Source organism: Equus quagga, chromosome 17, assembly GCF_021613505.1.
Source record: "Equus quagga isolate Etosha38 chromosome 17, UCLA_HA_Equagga_1.0, whole genome shotgun sequence".
Classification (NCBI taxonomy): domain Eukaryota; kingdom Metazoa; phylum Chordata; class Mammalia; order Perissodactyla; family Equidae; genus Equus; species Equus quagga.
In genome coordinates this window covers 43,219,665-43,234,424 of record NC_060283.1, presented here as the reverse complement: position 1 = coordinate 43,234,424, position 14,760 = coordinate 43,219,665, and the positions used below count along the sequence as shown (strand labels likewise).

The 14,760-nt window shown below is 41.3% G+C and overlaps 1 protein-coding gene and 1 non-coding gene across 6 annotated transcripts in view; both read left to right on the top strand.

Annotated features, from left to right (window-relative positions):
• Positions 1-671: 671 nt before the first annotated feature.
• Positions 672-14,760, top strand: part of DAW1 (dynein assembly factor with WD repeats 1) — a 39,684-nt gene continuing 25,595 nt past the window's right edge. For all 5 annotated transcript variants that reach the window (XM_046644209.1, XM_046644208.1, XM_046644206.1 and 2 more), the window contains exons 1-2: positions 672-1,186; positions 11,615-11,687. In XM_046644209.1, the coding sequence (XP_046500165.1) occupies positions 1,105-1,186; positions 11,615-11,687 (155 nt within the window). In that variant the 5' untranslated portion in view covers positions 672-1,104. The remainder of the gene's footprint in view (positions 1,187-11,614; positions 11,688-14,760) is intronic.
• On the top strand, positions 13,359-13,469 carry LOC124229681 (small nucleolar RNA SNORA25). The gene has a single exon (XR_006885944.1). It is a non-coding gene; the product is annotated as a small nucleolar RNA SNORA25 (small nucleolar RNA).

Sequence of the window (14,760 nt, the reverse complement as noted above, 5' to 3'; positions counted from 1 at the left end):
ACATTATTAACAATTTCCTTTTAAATTACATTTTAAAATGTGAAGTAAAACAAGTGAATCAACTCAGAGAAATTGTAAGAACTTGAAGAAAACTCTTAGATATGGAGGTACAGGGATAATACAGAGATGTGGTCCACGGTTGTGAAGATACAGGAATTGCTTCAGTTTGGGAAATTCCGACTTAGGGACTTAGGTCAAATTCCTTAAAGGAAACTGACAATCTGGCTAGCTGACTCTACCCGTCCACAGTCTTCTTGTTGGAAACTAGGCTTGGCAGGCAAAGAACGGATGCTGGCAAGAAATAGAACAGGCCAAAAGAAGGCCTCGACAGCCTTAAACACATGGTTGAGAGCACAGAGTTGGGCTTCGGGAATACAGGCTTCTGACATATCTGCCTTCTCTTCCGGCCCCCACTCATTAGGCTGCGACCTGGGAGGAGTTCTTCACTTTCTCTCTTCCTCAGTTGTCTCGTCCTGGAGATGGAGGTGATATTAAATGGTGCATAATTCATACCTCCGTTAGGACTCTACGAGCACAGATGCATAAAGCACTTAGCAGAGTGTATGACACAGCGTCAGGAAACGTAGGCTATTACGTTGTCATTTTTCTTTCGTGGGGGCAGGTACACGGCATGAGGAGGGGCCGGGCTTGGTAACCCGGAGAGGGATTTTTCTTCCATCTGTCCATATTGGAAATCCAGTAGGCTAACCTGGGCGCACTCCAGGTGATGGCCGAGGCCAGCGGTCCCCGGCCGCGCCTCCGCCCCTTGTGAGGTCACCCTTACTGAGGACACGATGGGACCTAGTCCCTGCTCACTCCTGGCACCCAGGGGTGCAGATTCGGGCCGCGGGAGCGCTTTTCTGGCGCCGCGCCCTGGAGTCCCCGCCCTGCCATGGGAACCCCGAGGCAGATGCGGGCGGCGGCGGGGGCTGGGCGCGCTTCCTGCTCGCTCCTTGCTGGGTCCGGGACCGGCGCCTGTGCGCCCCTGGCCGCCCGCCCAGCAGAAGGCATACCCCTAGCTCGCCCTGCGAACTCCGCGCCCCGGGAGCCGGCAGAGGCGTCCGCGCATGCGCACGCTTGCCCCGCCGCTGTTTGGCCGTTTCCATGGCTACGAAGCCAGTTGGCTGGGGGTCCACCAGCGAGAAAATGAAGCTCAAGAGCCTCCTGCTCCGGTATTACCCGCCAGGTACTGGCTGGGCCCCCGCCGCCCTCACGTGGGACCCTGGACTCTGGCACTGGGACGGTCTGGGCTGGAGGAGGGTGCGGGGACCCTCGGGGGCGGCGGCTTCCTGGAGTGGGTGATCCATGTGGACAGGAAGCCGGGCGCTGCCCAACATGGGCCCCTCATTCCTTCGGACGCTGGCCTCTGTTCCTCAAAGCTTTTAAATCGACTCTTTTAGGAAGTCTTTAAACTTTTAAATTGCTGGGTTATAATGCTTTCTGGTTGGTTAGGAATGCGGTGGATGGGGAGGGAGAGGTGGTGATAAGGGCTACATTGCTTTTTATTTTCAACGTCCCAGAATGATCAAATCAAGGTATGTTGGGTATGAAAAGAAAAATGCATACTCAACAAAGCATATTTTGTTAGGGACTGTATTCCAGGCTGCATATATCAATCAATGGACAAGACATTTATTGAGGGCCTACTGCGTACGCACTTTGTGCCTTTAAAGAAGGTCACAGTCCTTGATTCCAATGAATAAGGAATTATGAAATAAGTCCATAGAATACTATAGTTTTAGAGTACGATAAACTTACCTAGTTCCCTTATTGCATGGGGAAAGGAGGACACGGTCACCTTAGAGAATAAGCCAGGTCCCCTGGTCACTCAACTTGTTAAGGACAGAAATAGGATCAGAACTCTTGGCTTCTAGTTCAGAGCTCACTTTAAAAATAAGAAGAATATGCGATAAAAAGTCTGCAAAACTTGCCACAAAGCAGTAGATGACCAAATATACTGGCCCAGTGAAAAGTTTGGGCCTCCCAGCAAGAATGAACGTGGACAGCAACTTTCTCGAGTGTGAAGTTAACATTCGTAGTAAAGACGCTCATTTTCTCCCTCTTAGAATTCCAATTAAAATAACATGACAAAGGGGCTGGCCCTGTGGCCGAGTGGTTAAGTTCGCGCGCTCCGCTGCAGGCGGCCCAGTGTTTCTTGGTTCGAATCCTGGACGTGGATATGGCACTGCTCATCAAACCACGCTGAGGCAGCGTCCCACATGCCACAACTAGAGGGACCCACAATGAAGAATATACAACTATGTACTGGGGGGGCTTTGGGGAGAAAAAGGAAAAAAAAAATCTTTAAAATAACATGACAAGGCTCTAGATATGAGAGATAGTATATAGAAAAATTTAAGTTAAGATTAATAGCTTGTTCTCTTGAAGCATTCCACAACTTTACTTTGGCTGTGCTTGCTGGTAGGTGGGGCTGGTTCCCGTAAGTAGATTGGTAAGTGATTGTCTTGCTTTCGGCTCTTTACTGTGGAGTGCAGGTTAAGAATAGGAGCTCTGAGATCATACTCACTGACTCTTACTATATAAAAATTTTCTAACCTGGGAGTATGTTTTGATCTGTCAAGCCACCAGTCAGATAGTCTGACTCACTATCTACTGATCCTTTCCAGCTACTTTCCCACTTGTCTCCTTCTCTTCAGAGTAAACCTCTTTGAAAGAATGTTGTCCCCAATTTCTCTTCTCCCTGTGTCTTGAACTCACTCCTATCATGTTCTCACCCTCCACTGAAACTGCCCTTTTCAAGATCTCCAGTGACCTCCAACATTGCTGAATCCACTGGCTGCATCTCAGTCCTTGCCTGTCTTGACCTGACAGTGGCATTCGAACCATTTGATCACTCTGCCCTCCTTTGGCTCCCAGGACACATACTCTGTTCTTTCTTCTGCCTCACTGTCACTCCTTCTCAGTCCATCTTGTTGGCTTCTCTTCTTCTTTTTGATCTTAATGTTGGAGTGTCCCAGAGCTCCGTCCTTGGACTTCTCTTCTCTGTCTATACTCATTTGCTAGGTGATCTCACATATTCTCAAGGCTCAAAACCACCCTGAGGAGTCCTGAGTACCTACCTGCCTGCCTGATTCTTTGTTCGGGTGTCCAATGTGCATCTCACATGCGGCCTCCTGTGGTCTCCCTCATCTCAGTCAAGGGCGGCTCCATTCCTCCGCTTGCTCATGCTGGAACCTTGGACTCCTCTTTTTCTCCTTTCTTGCACACTCCACACTCGGTCCAGTAATAAATCCTGCCAGCTCACCTTCAAAAAGTATGCCGAATCCAGCAACTTCTCCCCACAACCACGGCTACTGTTCTCTTTGTTGCTAGAGCTTCCACCCTTGCCACACTTCAATCTGTCTTCAACCCAGCAGTGGGTGACTGTTAGGACATAAATCTGATCATGTCACTCTTCTGCTCAAGCCCTCCAAAGGCTTTTCATTTCATTTAAAGTAAAAGGGCATGATCTCCAAGGCCCTGCAGGATCTGGCCCAACATTTGCCTCTCTGCCTTCACTCTGCTTCCCCTTCCAGCAATTCTCTTCTTCTTGGTGTTCCTGGATGGGCCGAGCGTGCCCCCATACAGGGTCTTGGCAGTTGCTGTTCCTTTTGCCTGGAATAGTAATCCCCTGTGCATCTGCATAGCCAGCACTCTCACATGTTTTAGCTCTTTTCTCAAAAGTAAGTAAAGTGAAACTTCCCTTTCTAGAATTTCCAACTTCTCAAGATATTTCATAGCCTCCTTCTCTGCTTTGTCTTGTCTTAGCACTATCTCAATTTAACATACCATCATTTTACTTATTTATCTTGCTCAGTCTCCCCCACAAGAAGAAAACCATCATGAGGGCAGGGACTTTGTCTGTTTTGTTTCCTATATCTCTAGCACCTAGAGTAGAGCCTCGTGCATAAATAGACACTCACGTATTTGTTGGATAAATGAGTGAGTTTAATGAGATGATGTGTGTTAAGTATAATGCCTAGAACTCTTCCTGAAATGTGAACGGGTCTGATAGGTGATCTCTGAGGTCTGCACCAGCTCTAAAAGTCCAGGGATCTAATAGCAATCTTAGATTCAAGTAAGGCTTTACACTCATGCTTGTGACCTTTGCCTTAATGATTCTATTATGATGAAATCATATCACTTAGCATCTTAGACACTTAATTTCTGAATGCCAATCTTTGAGGAGCCATATATTAAATGCAAGTTTCCAAGGTACTACTGAATAGCAGATGAGTGTTGCAATAACATGATCAAATAGGAAAAAAATCTCTCATCACTGAATCATTCCCATGCTGCCTTTATCACTTCTGGCTATAAAGCAATTTGGTTTCGCCTCCTAATCCTCTAATTTCAGTCCTCCCACTTTCTTTTGAATAATGTATAGGTCAGGAGCGTTCTCTTGTTGGCATCTCTACTTAAATTCCTGATGACTAAAGGTACCTAGCAGTAATATGGCTAATCAGACATGGGCATTCTCTTTTTATCTTGGTCACATTCATTAAGGCATAAGCTCTTCCAGTGTTGTACAGAGTAGATGTTGAATACATGCTTTTCCACTGACTCAGTTATGACAGTTTTTGTCTTTTATTTACTGTGTGCAGGCCCCTAGTTTTTTGGCCAGAAGAAGGAACTAAGTAAACATTAATTAAACCGGTTAATATTCTCAGCACTTTAAAGGTTTCTGTTGGTTGGATATGATCTGAGCAAGGAGTACTCATATCTTTTGAAGCTTAGCCTTTTAGTACATTGTAGAATTTTGGGGGTAGTGGCTTTTTACCTGAGTGTTTGCGGAATTATTCTTATTGCGTAATAATTGCAACCAGGGAAGATCAAGAATTTAAGATACTGTGGGAAACAATCGCTGAAGAACAGCGTGTATTCTTGGGAGCATCTTTGTGTATTTTCTGCTTGTATCCTTCACTGCAAACGTCTCAGCCTCTTGCTCATATTGAAGCTCAGTGAGCATAGGAAGGGTGAGCTTGTTGCCATGATGTTTTGTCCCAGTGAAAAAATCAGACATACATGTTTCCAATTTTGCACTTTATTTTCTAGATCCATTTGTGTAGTCACCTAACTAATTTTTATCAGTCAACTTAAAGACTTTCAGCATTTTTCGCTTTGTTAGAAACAAGATAGTTGTGAATAAAGAAAGCACAACTTTGTGAATTTGTTTAACGCATTTCTTTAGGATATTAGATTATGCTGTGTGGGCTGTCAAGTGCTAATTCTTTCCAACCGTTCCCTGAGTTACAGATTATGATTCTATTACTTACTTCTTGTTTTATCATTTACTTAACTATTTATTGACTGCCAACTTTCTTCAATAATAAATGGTGCATCTTGAGTACCCTTGTATATAATGCAAAAACTTAAAGTTACAGAACAGGAGAGAAACAGTCCTTGGTGATAATGATGCCTTAAATTGATAGAAACTTTGTATGTTTCAAAGTACTGTATCTTACTTGAGTACTCAAATAACCTTATGGGGATCTTGATCTTCGAGAGTTTATATTCTAAGAGCGTTGATCCCTATCATTTTCCTCCATGTTCTTATTTTTCTCTTACTTTTTTTCATTATGAAAGTGATATCTACTTATAAGCAAATTTTGAAAAATACGTAAAAGGATAGTTAAGATCACCCTCAACTCACTGAAGGTGCGGCGGCCCCTTGTAAGGAGCCACCTCCCAAGTCCGCCAACAGTAAGTGAGCATGCCTGTTTCCTCAACCTTGCTAATATTATTATCAGTCTTTTGTAATCTTTGCTAATCTGACGGGTAAAAATTGTATCTGTTATTTTATTTTGTATTTCTTGTTAATGAAGTTGGGAGCATTTCATTTTTTTCGGTTTATTGATCATTTTCATTCTTTGCAAATTGACTGTTCACACCTTTTGTCCGTTTTCTTTTTTAAAATCACTTTTAGGATTCTTTATATTACCTTTTTTATGCTTTGTGTTTATAGTTGAAACTTTTTTTGCTCGTTGTCATTTGCCTTTAACTTTGTGGCATCATTTTTTTTTTTTTAAAGATTTTATTTTTTTCCTTTTTCTCCCCAAAGCCCCCAGGTACATAGTTGCATATTCTTAGTTGTGGGTCCTTCTAGTTGTGGCATGTGGGACGCTGCCTCAGCGTGGTTTGATGAGCAGTGCCATGTCCGCGCCCAGGATTCGAACTGACGAAACACTGGGCCGCCTGCAGCGGAGCGCGTGAACTTAACCACTCGGCCACAGGGCCAGCCCCAACTTTGTGGCATCATTTACTATGTAGAAACTTAAAATTTGCTTCAGACAAATCTGTCGGTTTTTTCTTTTTTAGCTGTTGAGTTTCACATCATGCTTAAAAAGCCAATTACAAGCACCAAGATATAAATATGTTCTATTATTTAACCATTTCATATTTTATTTTTAATATTAAAATCTCTGATCAGCCTAGAATATATTTTTGTACATTGTGTGGTAGAAATTCAATTTTATTAATTCTTCCAAATCCAGCTGATTATTATATCATTATTTATTGAATAATCTAGTCTTTCTCCATTGATCTGAAATACTACCTTCAAATCATTTTAAAATTTGCATCTATAGGTAATTCTATTTTATGGATATAGTTTTGTATCAGAACCACACTTCATTGTTTCATAGTCTGTTCTACTATTTGGTAAGTTTTCAAATTCCAAAACGTAAAATCTTTATAATTACTTTAACTCCATAGATTAATTTGACATCTTTGCAGTATTGAGTTTTCTCATCTAGAATTGTGTCTCTCCATTTATCACAATTTTCTTTTATATACAGTAGTACAGCTGAGTCTTGCACATTTCTTGTTAATTTTATGTTTAGGTATTCAATGCAATTCTAAATGTGATCTTTCCTTTAATTGAATCTTCCCTTGCCAATGTATCTATTTAATATCTACTTCCAATTCTAGCTTTTTGTATTCTGTTTATCTTTGTAAGCCCCGTTAAATCCTTTCAACAACATGTGGGATATAAGTAGGTTTTTAAACAGATTTTAACAATGTTGTAAGATCTGTATTTTGCTGGAAAGTTTAATGTGGCACAAGGAGCCTATTTTCACTCTAAGGAAATAAGAACAGTATTTACAGGGGTTGGCTCTCCAACCACTCTTTTTCTTTGTAAGTTTGCTTCTTAGACTAAAATTTGGCTTCAGGTCTTTGATATAAAAGAATTACTTTTAGGGGGAATAAAGCAAAACAAAACTACGTCAAACTAGTCTCTTAATTACAGTCATTTGCCTGCTGTGTCATGGTGTTCTGGGCAGTTTTGTTGAGTCATTAAAAGCATTTAGATCTAGATTTTTCTGTTCTAAAACGTCATACGTCCTTATGTAACAGCTGCTTGGGTTCCCTGCTTAGGTTGTGCCAACTCAGTCCAGGGAAACTGTGTTGAGATGAATTCCTTCCAAGATTGTAGTTGTGCAGCTGGGTGAGTGGTGATGTCCAACACTGAGAAAGAAACTCTGGAGGAGAAGCAGGATTGAAGGGAAAGATCCTGATCTTGTTTGAGGTGCAGGTGAGACATCTCCATGTCTGAGTCTCAGAGGAGGTCCAGCTTGGAGAGTTACAGGTGATAATTGTTGGCATATTGATGGTAATTAAAGCCATGGGTGTGCGTAAATTTATATAGGGAAAAAGTGTGAAGTGAGAAGGGAAGAAGTCCTAGACTTGAACCCTAAAGACCAGCAGTATTTGAGGTCAGGCAGAAGAGCAGGAACCAGTACAGGGGGGTAAGAAGTAGCAGAGTGGAGGAAAAGATGGAGCGATTGAGAGATTTCGTAAAACCCTATAGAGGATAGTATTTGAGGAAAGAGGGAGTTGGTCATTTTGTCAATTATTTCTGAAAGGCCGCATGTTGTAAAGACAGGGAATGTCAATTGCATTATGCAATCTGAGGACACTCATCCAATCACCTACCAGTTATTTCACGTATTCAACAAGCCCTGTATGGACATTTCCTGTGTACCAAATTTCATGGTAGACGAGAGGGATAAAGAGCAGGTGGACCCAGGCGCACACAGTCGAGTGAGTCAGTCATTACTAGAAGAGAAAGTCGAAGGAGCATGAAGATAATGGGGAGGCACAGGCCCAGCTGGGGGAGAAATGGAAGCCAGAGGGGGAAGTTGTTAAGTATTGTCCATTTGACTGTATTGCTTGTACTTGAACCTGGCCAAGTCATAAGCCTACTGTGCATAAATCACCATGACTCATTCTGAAGAGGGTCCTTCTGGGAGTATAGAGAAACATATGTTTTCTTCTCTTAAAGACATTACAATCTCACTGGGGAGAGAAGTCAGATGCGATTATAAGTAATACAAGGTGACCATTAGGCTATGTCACAGGGTAGTATTTGGTTCATAGCTAGATAATAAGCACTATTCAATGAGACTTTCTACATGCCAGGTGCTTTATATACACATTATTTAATCTCAAGCAGCAAACTGAAGGTATTATCCACAGATGAGAAAACTGAGATATAAAGAGATTACTTTCCTAGTATCATGAAATAAGTAAGGAGTTGAGCTGGAACTCAAACTTGGATGTGTTTGATGCCAAGTACATGCCTTTTCAACTCTGCCACATTCTATCTCAATGGTTCAGTGCTTTTGAAAAGTATACAGTATTTTGTTAGAATTTCTTATTTTCTCTTTTACTGGAATACTACTGGAATCGTATCTGTTACATCAAATTACGGTCTATAGCCATAATTCTCAAATTATAGGAGAATCCCTAGGGGCCCTTGGGTCCTTTCAGTGGGGCCTCAAGGTCAAATCTCTGCATAATAACAATAAGGTATCATTTGCTGTTTTCACTGTATTGACATTTGTACTAATGGTGCAAAAGCAGTGGAGAGTGAAACTGCTGGTGCCTTACTAGAAATCAAGGCAGTGGCACCAACTCTAATAGCAGTCATTGTATTCCTCCCTGACACACACTTGCAATAGGAAAAAAGCCCTTCAGTTTCATTTAAGAATGTCCTTGATGATGCAATAAAGCTTACTAATGTAGTAAAATGCTGACATATGAGTACATGCATGTTGAGTAATGAAACAGGAAATACTCATAGATCACTCCAGCACAGTGATGTACGATACTTGTCTTAAGGAAAGCACTTGGGCAATTTTTTGAGTTGAGAGATGAACTAGCTGTTTTTTTCATGGAACACCATTTTTCCTTGAAAGGCTGACTGGAAACAAACATGATTTTCAGACTTGGACATTTGGCAGGCATTTTCTTGAAAATGAGCAAAGCGAGCCTGAAACTTTCAAGAAAAACTATCAGAATTTCTTGCCAGTGATAAAATTTGAGCTTTCAAGCAAAAATTAGAATTTTGGTGAACTTATATCTACCACCATGAGCTTGACAGCTTACTGACAGTAAAAGAGTTTTCTGATGATAGATATTGGTAGTGATATTAACAAAGGCGATTCTTTGGATATTGTCCTATGAACTATGTCAACATTTGGAAGATATGCATAATTCAGTAAACTGATATTTTTCAAATGTCTTGTGCATGATGTTATAAATCAAATGTAGGTAAAATATCCTTTGAAAGTGTGAGATAGACCAATGGGTTTTAATGTAACAGAGTATGAAGAGTTCATTGATGTGTCTTCAGATTCTATATTGCAATCAATCTTTATGAAAGTACCATTTTTTAAGTTTTAATGTAGTATCAAAGACGATTATCCATAATTATCTGAAAAGGCAATTAAAATATTCCTTCATTTTTCCAGCTGTGTATGACCAGATTTCTTCTTTAGACTTCATCCAAAGCAACATATAGCAACAGCTTGAATGTGGAAGCAGAGATGAGAATCCAGCTGTCTTTAAGCCAGATATTAAAGAGATTTGCGAAGCATAAACCAGTGCTACTCTTCTTACAGTTTTTTGTTTTGGGAAATATAATGGTTTCTATAAAATATATTACTTTATGTTAACATAATAATAAACTATGTTTATTATTGCTATTTAAATTTGTTTTTTAAAAAAACCTCAATTTTAATATGGAAAATGTTGCATAAACAAAAACTCTTTGGTGTCCTCAATGATTTAGAGACTGTGAAGTGGTTCTGAGGCCAAAACTTTTGAGACCCACTGGTCCATATTCAAGATCGCTGATTCTATCCTTTATCATCTCCACTGTAATATTGAGCCTATTCAAGTTTTTCATTATGCTTGTTGTATTTTTTCAGTTCTGTAATTTCCATTGGGTTTGTTTTAATAACTTCTATTTATTTTCTGAGATTTTTCATTTGTTTCAAGTGAATTTGTAAATGACTGCTGAAACATTTTTGTGGCACCTCCTTTAAAATCCTTGTCAGATAATTCCAGCATCTCATTCATCTCTGTCTTTGTATTTGTTGATTGTCTTTCTCTGGTTCTTGGTCTGATGGATGATTTTTTCTTTTACTGTCTGGGTATTGGGGTTCATTGATTGTCTTTTCTCGTTTCTTGTATCCTGGACATTTTGGTTATTATGTTAGGAGATTCTTGATCCTATCTAAATCTGTTTTGGCAGGCTGTGCCCATGTTTAGATTTAGCATATATGTTCTGGTCCGCTTTTGTGGGCTTTAATTCCAATGGCAGTTTAGTTTTCTGAGTCCTTGCAATGTTATTCTGGTCTGCTTTGTTTTTCTGGTGTTGCTGAGCTTCCTGCTCAGTCCCTGCTGGTGCCACCTGCAGGGAAAGAAGGTACTTCCACAGTTTGCCTGCTCTCACTGGGTGACCTTCTTGGGGTGGGGGACAGGCCCTTGGGCCTGGTTATGCCACTGGTGGAAAGGCAGGGAGACAATACTGCTTCAGTGCCTGCTTGGTGCAGTGGGGTCTGGGACATCCCAGGACGTCACTGCTGTCCCTTTTGTGGGTGGATGGGACTGCCCACTAATGGCTCCATTGTGCAGTGGGGTCTGAGAGATCCTGGGACTTCGCTGACACTGCTCTAGGCTGATCAGATGGCCCACTGGGGGCCCAGCTGATAAGCAGGGCTTGAGAAGGTCTGGGGCTTTACTGTTGCAGCTGCTACAGGCAGATCAGACTGCTGCTGGGGCCCAGCTTTGCAGTGGGGACAGGGACAGCCCCCAGCTTCCACTGGTGGGTTGAATGGTCCGCAGGGGCCCTAGTTGTGGAGCAGGGTTTAGGGCTCCTCATGACTTTTTTTTTTTTTTACTTTCCTTTTCCTGGCCCTTCGGCCACAGAAAGCAAGCTTTGTTATTTGTTTTTGGTTTTAGTTGCCTATGCTTTTTGGTGCTTCCAGGTCCCTCTGGTCCCCAGTTTGGGGTATATGGGAGATAAGAGAAAACCCAGGGCACTTAGCACATTGTCATTTCTGAAGTCCTGAGGTCTCTAGCCAGTCTACCTTCTTCTATGCAACTTTCAATTATTTTAGCATTGTCTGTTGAATCATTTCAAAGATGTTTGGTTGTATTTAGAGGAAGGACCAGGGAAAAGTGAGTCTACACAATCTTGTTTTAGAATCAGATATCACTGCATATGTATTATGTTGAAAAATGAAGAAAAATTATGTCAGTGTAGGTTAACTTTTGACATAGGTTGTCATTATAAATGTTTTATAATATTTGTTTCTTTTTATAGGAATTATGTTGGAATATGAAAAGAGTGGAGAGCTAAAGACCAAATCCATAGATTTGCTTGATCTCGGTCCCAGGTAAGTGGGCTATATAATGCAACATGTATTTCATACCCAGAATTTTTATTGGAAAACCCTAGCGTAAGATGTTGTGTGGATGAGCTGCATAAACTACAGACAACACATTACTAGAAAAAATTGTCCTTCTGTGCTATATTATTTCCTGTTTCAGTGAGTTCTACTTGAGTGTCTTGCTGCATGAAGAGAAGGTGGAAAAAGGGTCATCAATCTACCATCTTTTTCTTCCTAAACAAGCTGTTCTTTTTCAATAAACTTTTTAATTTAGGATAGGTTTAGGAAAGTTGTGAAGACTGAGTTTCCAGATACCCCACACCTAGTTTCCCTTATTATTAACATCTTAGCTTAGTATGGTACATTTGTCACAATTAATGAACTAGTGTTGATACAGTGTTATTAACTAAAGACTATATTTCATTCAGTTTTCCTTAGTTGCCTAATTCTCTTTTCCTCTGCCAAGATCTCATCTAGAACACCATATTGCATTCTGTTGTCACCTCTGCTTAGGCTCCTGATGACTGTGACAGTTTCTCAAAACTTTCCTTATTTTTGATGACCTTAGCATTTTTGAGGAGTACTGGTTATAGAATTTTAAGAATATTGCTGCGCCTGTTATTTTCTTAGTTGATAAATATCTCCTTGGGCTGACTGCATACATTCCTCTTCATTAATTGTCACAGGGCGGAGTTGGGAGGACCAAATCTTTGTCTCAGAAGCTTGTGCACCTGGAGGAAATCCCCTTGTGAGAAATCTTGTGAGATCAGATTGCCCAGAATTCATTCCCTTTAGGGAATCTTATGCAAAATTCCCCTTCAAGGGACTGATTATACTTGTTCCAGATTATATCTGAGCCCAAGTTCAGATAAGGTGAAAATATTCTCAGTGGGAGAAAATAGGACAAAAATACCACGATATGTGTTTTAGAGTTGTGGCCCAGAGAAATAAGTGATTTTTCCATTATCGTCCTTTTACTTTGTCCTGATTAATGGGGAGGGGAACGGAGAGTGTCAGCAAAAGGACCTCTCCCATAACCAAAATGAAACAGTAAACGAGCTGCTCCCAAGTTTTAAAGTAAGCCCAAAAGCCATATGGCTGGTGAGAGCTGCTGCCACTGGAGAGGTTTAGAATTTAAAGGGACACTTTCTTAGGCTGAGGACAGGGCATGGCTCGGAGGATCATGGCTTAGATAGAGTCCAAGTGCCTGGCATAGAGAAGGTACTCAATAGGTTTTTTTTTTTATCAAAGAATAAACAGTGGCAGAGATAATATCATTGAATTTCATCTACAACAACCCTTGTTTAATCTGTTTTCAGGGAAGACAAGGCCTAAGATCAAATCAAGCTTTTCCATTATTTTTGTAAATGGAACATACTACTGATTCACGTGATTATGCCAGTGTGCAGAAAGTTCCTTTGCTAGATGTAAATCCGCTTAGTCAGCAATGATGTATTTGTACCTCCTACATGCAAAGCTCTGGGTTAGATTCTGTGAGAGGCTGTAAAGATACTAATCATAATTCCTACCCTCCAATGGGCTTATTGTCTAGTTTGAGACACAACTTGTACACAATAGAACATCATATGAGTGGTACAGGTAAACTATACAAGAGAATGACTTTCAGCTAAAGAGTCACTAAAATCACAGATTTTGTGTTTGAAAGTATAGATCCATAGGTCATTTCAAAGAGGGCTTGTGGGGCTGTGAAACCAGGAGCTCTCAACACCGTGACCAAAGACTGAACTTCTCCATAGGATGCTGTAGTCATCCTATGTAGTAAATAAATGTCTCAAAGAAAAAAAAATAAAGTATGAATCTTATTTATAGTTCTGGTCAAGAATCTGGGAGTGTTCTGCGTGTAAAAACACCTGCAGTATATGTGACATACTGGAGTTACTGTATTGGAAAATAGCAATTAGGATACTGCAGGCTGGGGGTGTATGGATTAAATATCTGGCTAATTTAGATCTTGGTAGGAAATCTGTTTTGATTTGTAATAGTTGTTGGAAACCTTTCCAAGAGGCATTATTATCTTTTCTTTTCCTTTCTTTCTTTTTGCTGTGGAAGATTTGCCCTGAGCTGACATCTGTGCCAGTCTTCTTCTATTTTTTAGTATGTGGACAGTCAGCACAGCATGGCCACTAACAGAGCAGTGTGGGTCTGCTCCCGGGAACCGAACCTGGGCCATCAAAGCAGAACGCACTGAACTTAACCACTAGGCCACTGTGGCTGGCCCTTATCTTTCTAACTCTTATGAGTATAACTCTTTCAGCAACTGAATCTCTTGGAGTTTATTAAAGTCATCATTATAAACTGTCTCTGATTCATTTCCATTCCAAATATTCACTCCTGTTCTGATAGATTGTATTTCTTGAGAGCTGGGACCATATCTTTTGCACTTGTGGGGCCTCACCTATAGTAGATAGTCAGTAACTGTTAGCCAAGTGGATAGTCTCCCAGCTCAGTGCCTTCCACAGCACTGGAGCTCAGGACACGTTTATTTATGAAGAGGAGAAGGATGCTTATCAGAGTTCACATTTCTGGGAGCAGATGCTGAGACAGAGGGAGGTGGGTAAAAGGTTGTTGAGAAGTGACACCTGTGACAGACCAGGAGATGAAGCAGGGTCAGGCAGGAGGAGCCATCAACTATGATGATGATGATGATGATGCAGATTTGACCACAGAATCTCTGCCAGCTCAAAGGGGAGCTCCGGAGCAAAGCTTGCCAGTTACAGGGGTCCCTCACCAGGCAGTAATGTCCGGGCTCTTGCACTACCCTCTTACTCAGCCCTGGGCTAAGGGCCACCAAGAAGAGTGTGCCCTGGGCTCCAGTGCTGAGGTGGATCCTGGAGGAGCTGAGCTGGAGGCTGTCAGCTAACCCAACACCTCCCTCACAGCTGGGCCACGAGTCCTTTCTTGATACGTATTTGTGACATGTTTTGCAAAATGACCCTATTTTGGATGCTTTGTGGTATATAGACATTAGTATTTGTCTTGAACTAATATTATTCTGGACTAGCAAAATTTACCAGACTTGAATACTGGGGGAAACTTGAATCTACACTTTGCAGACCAC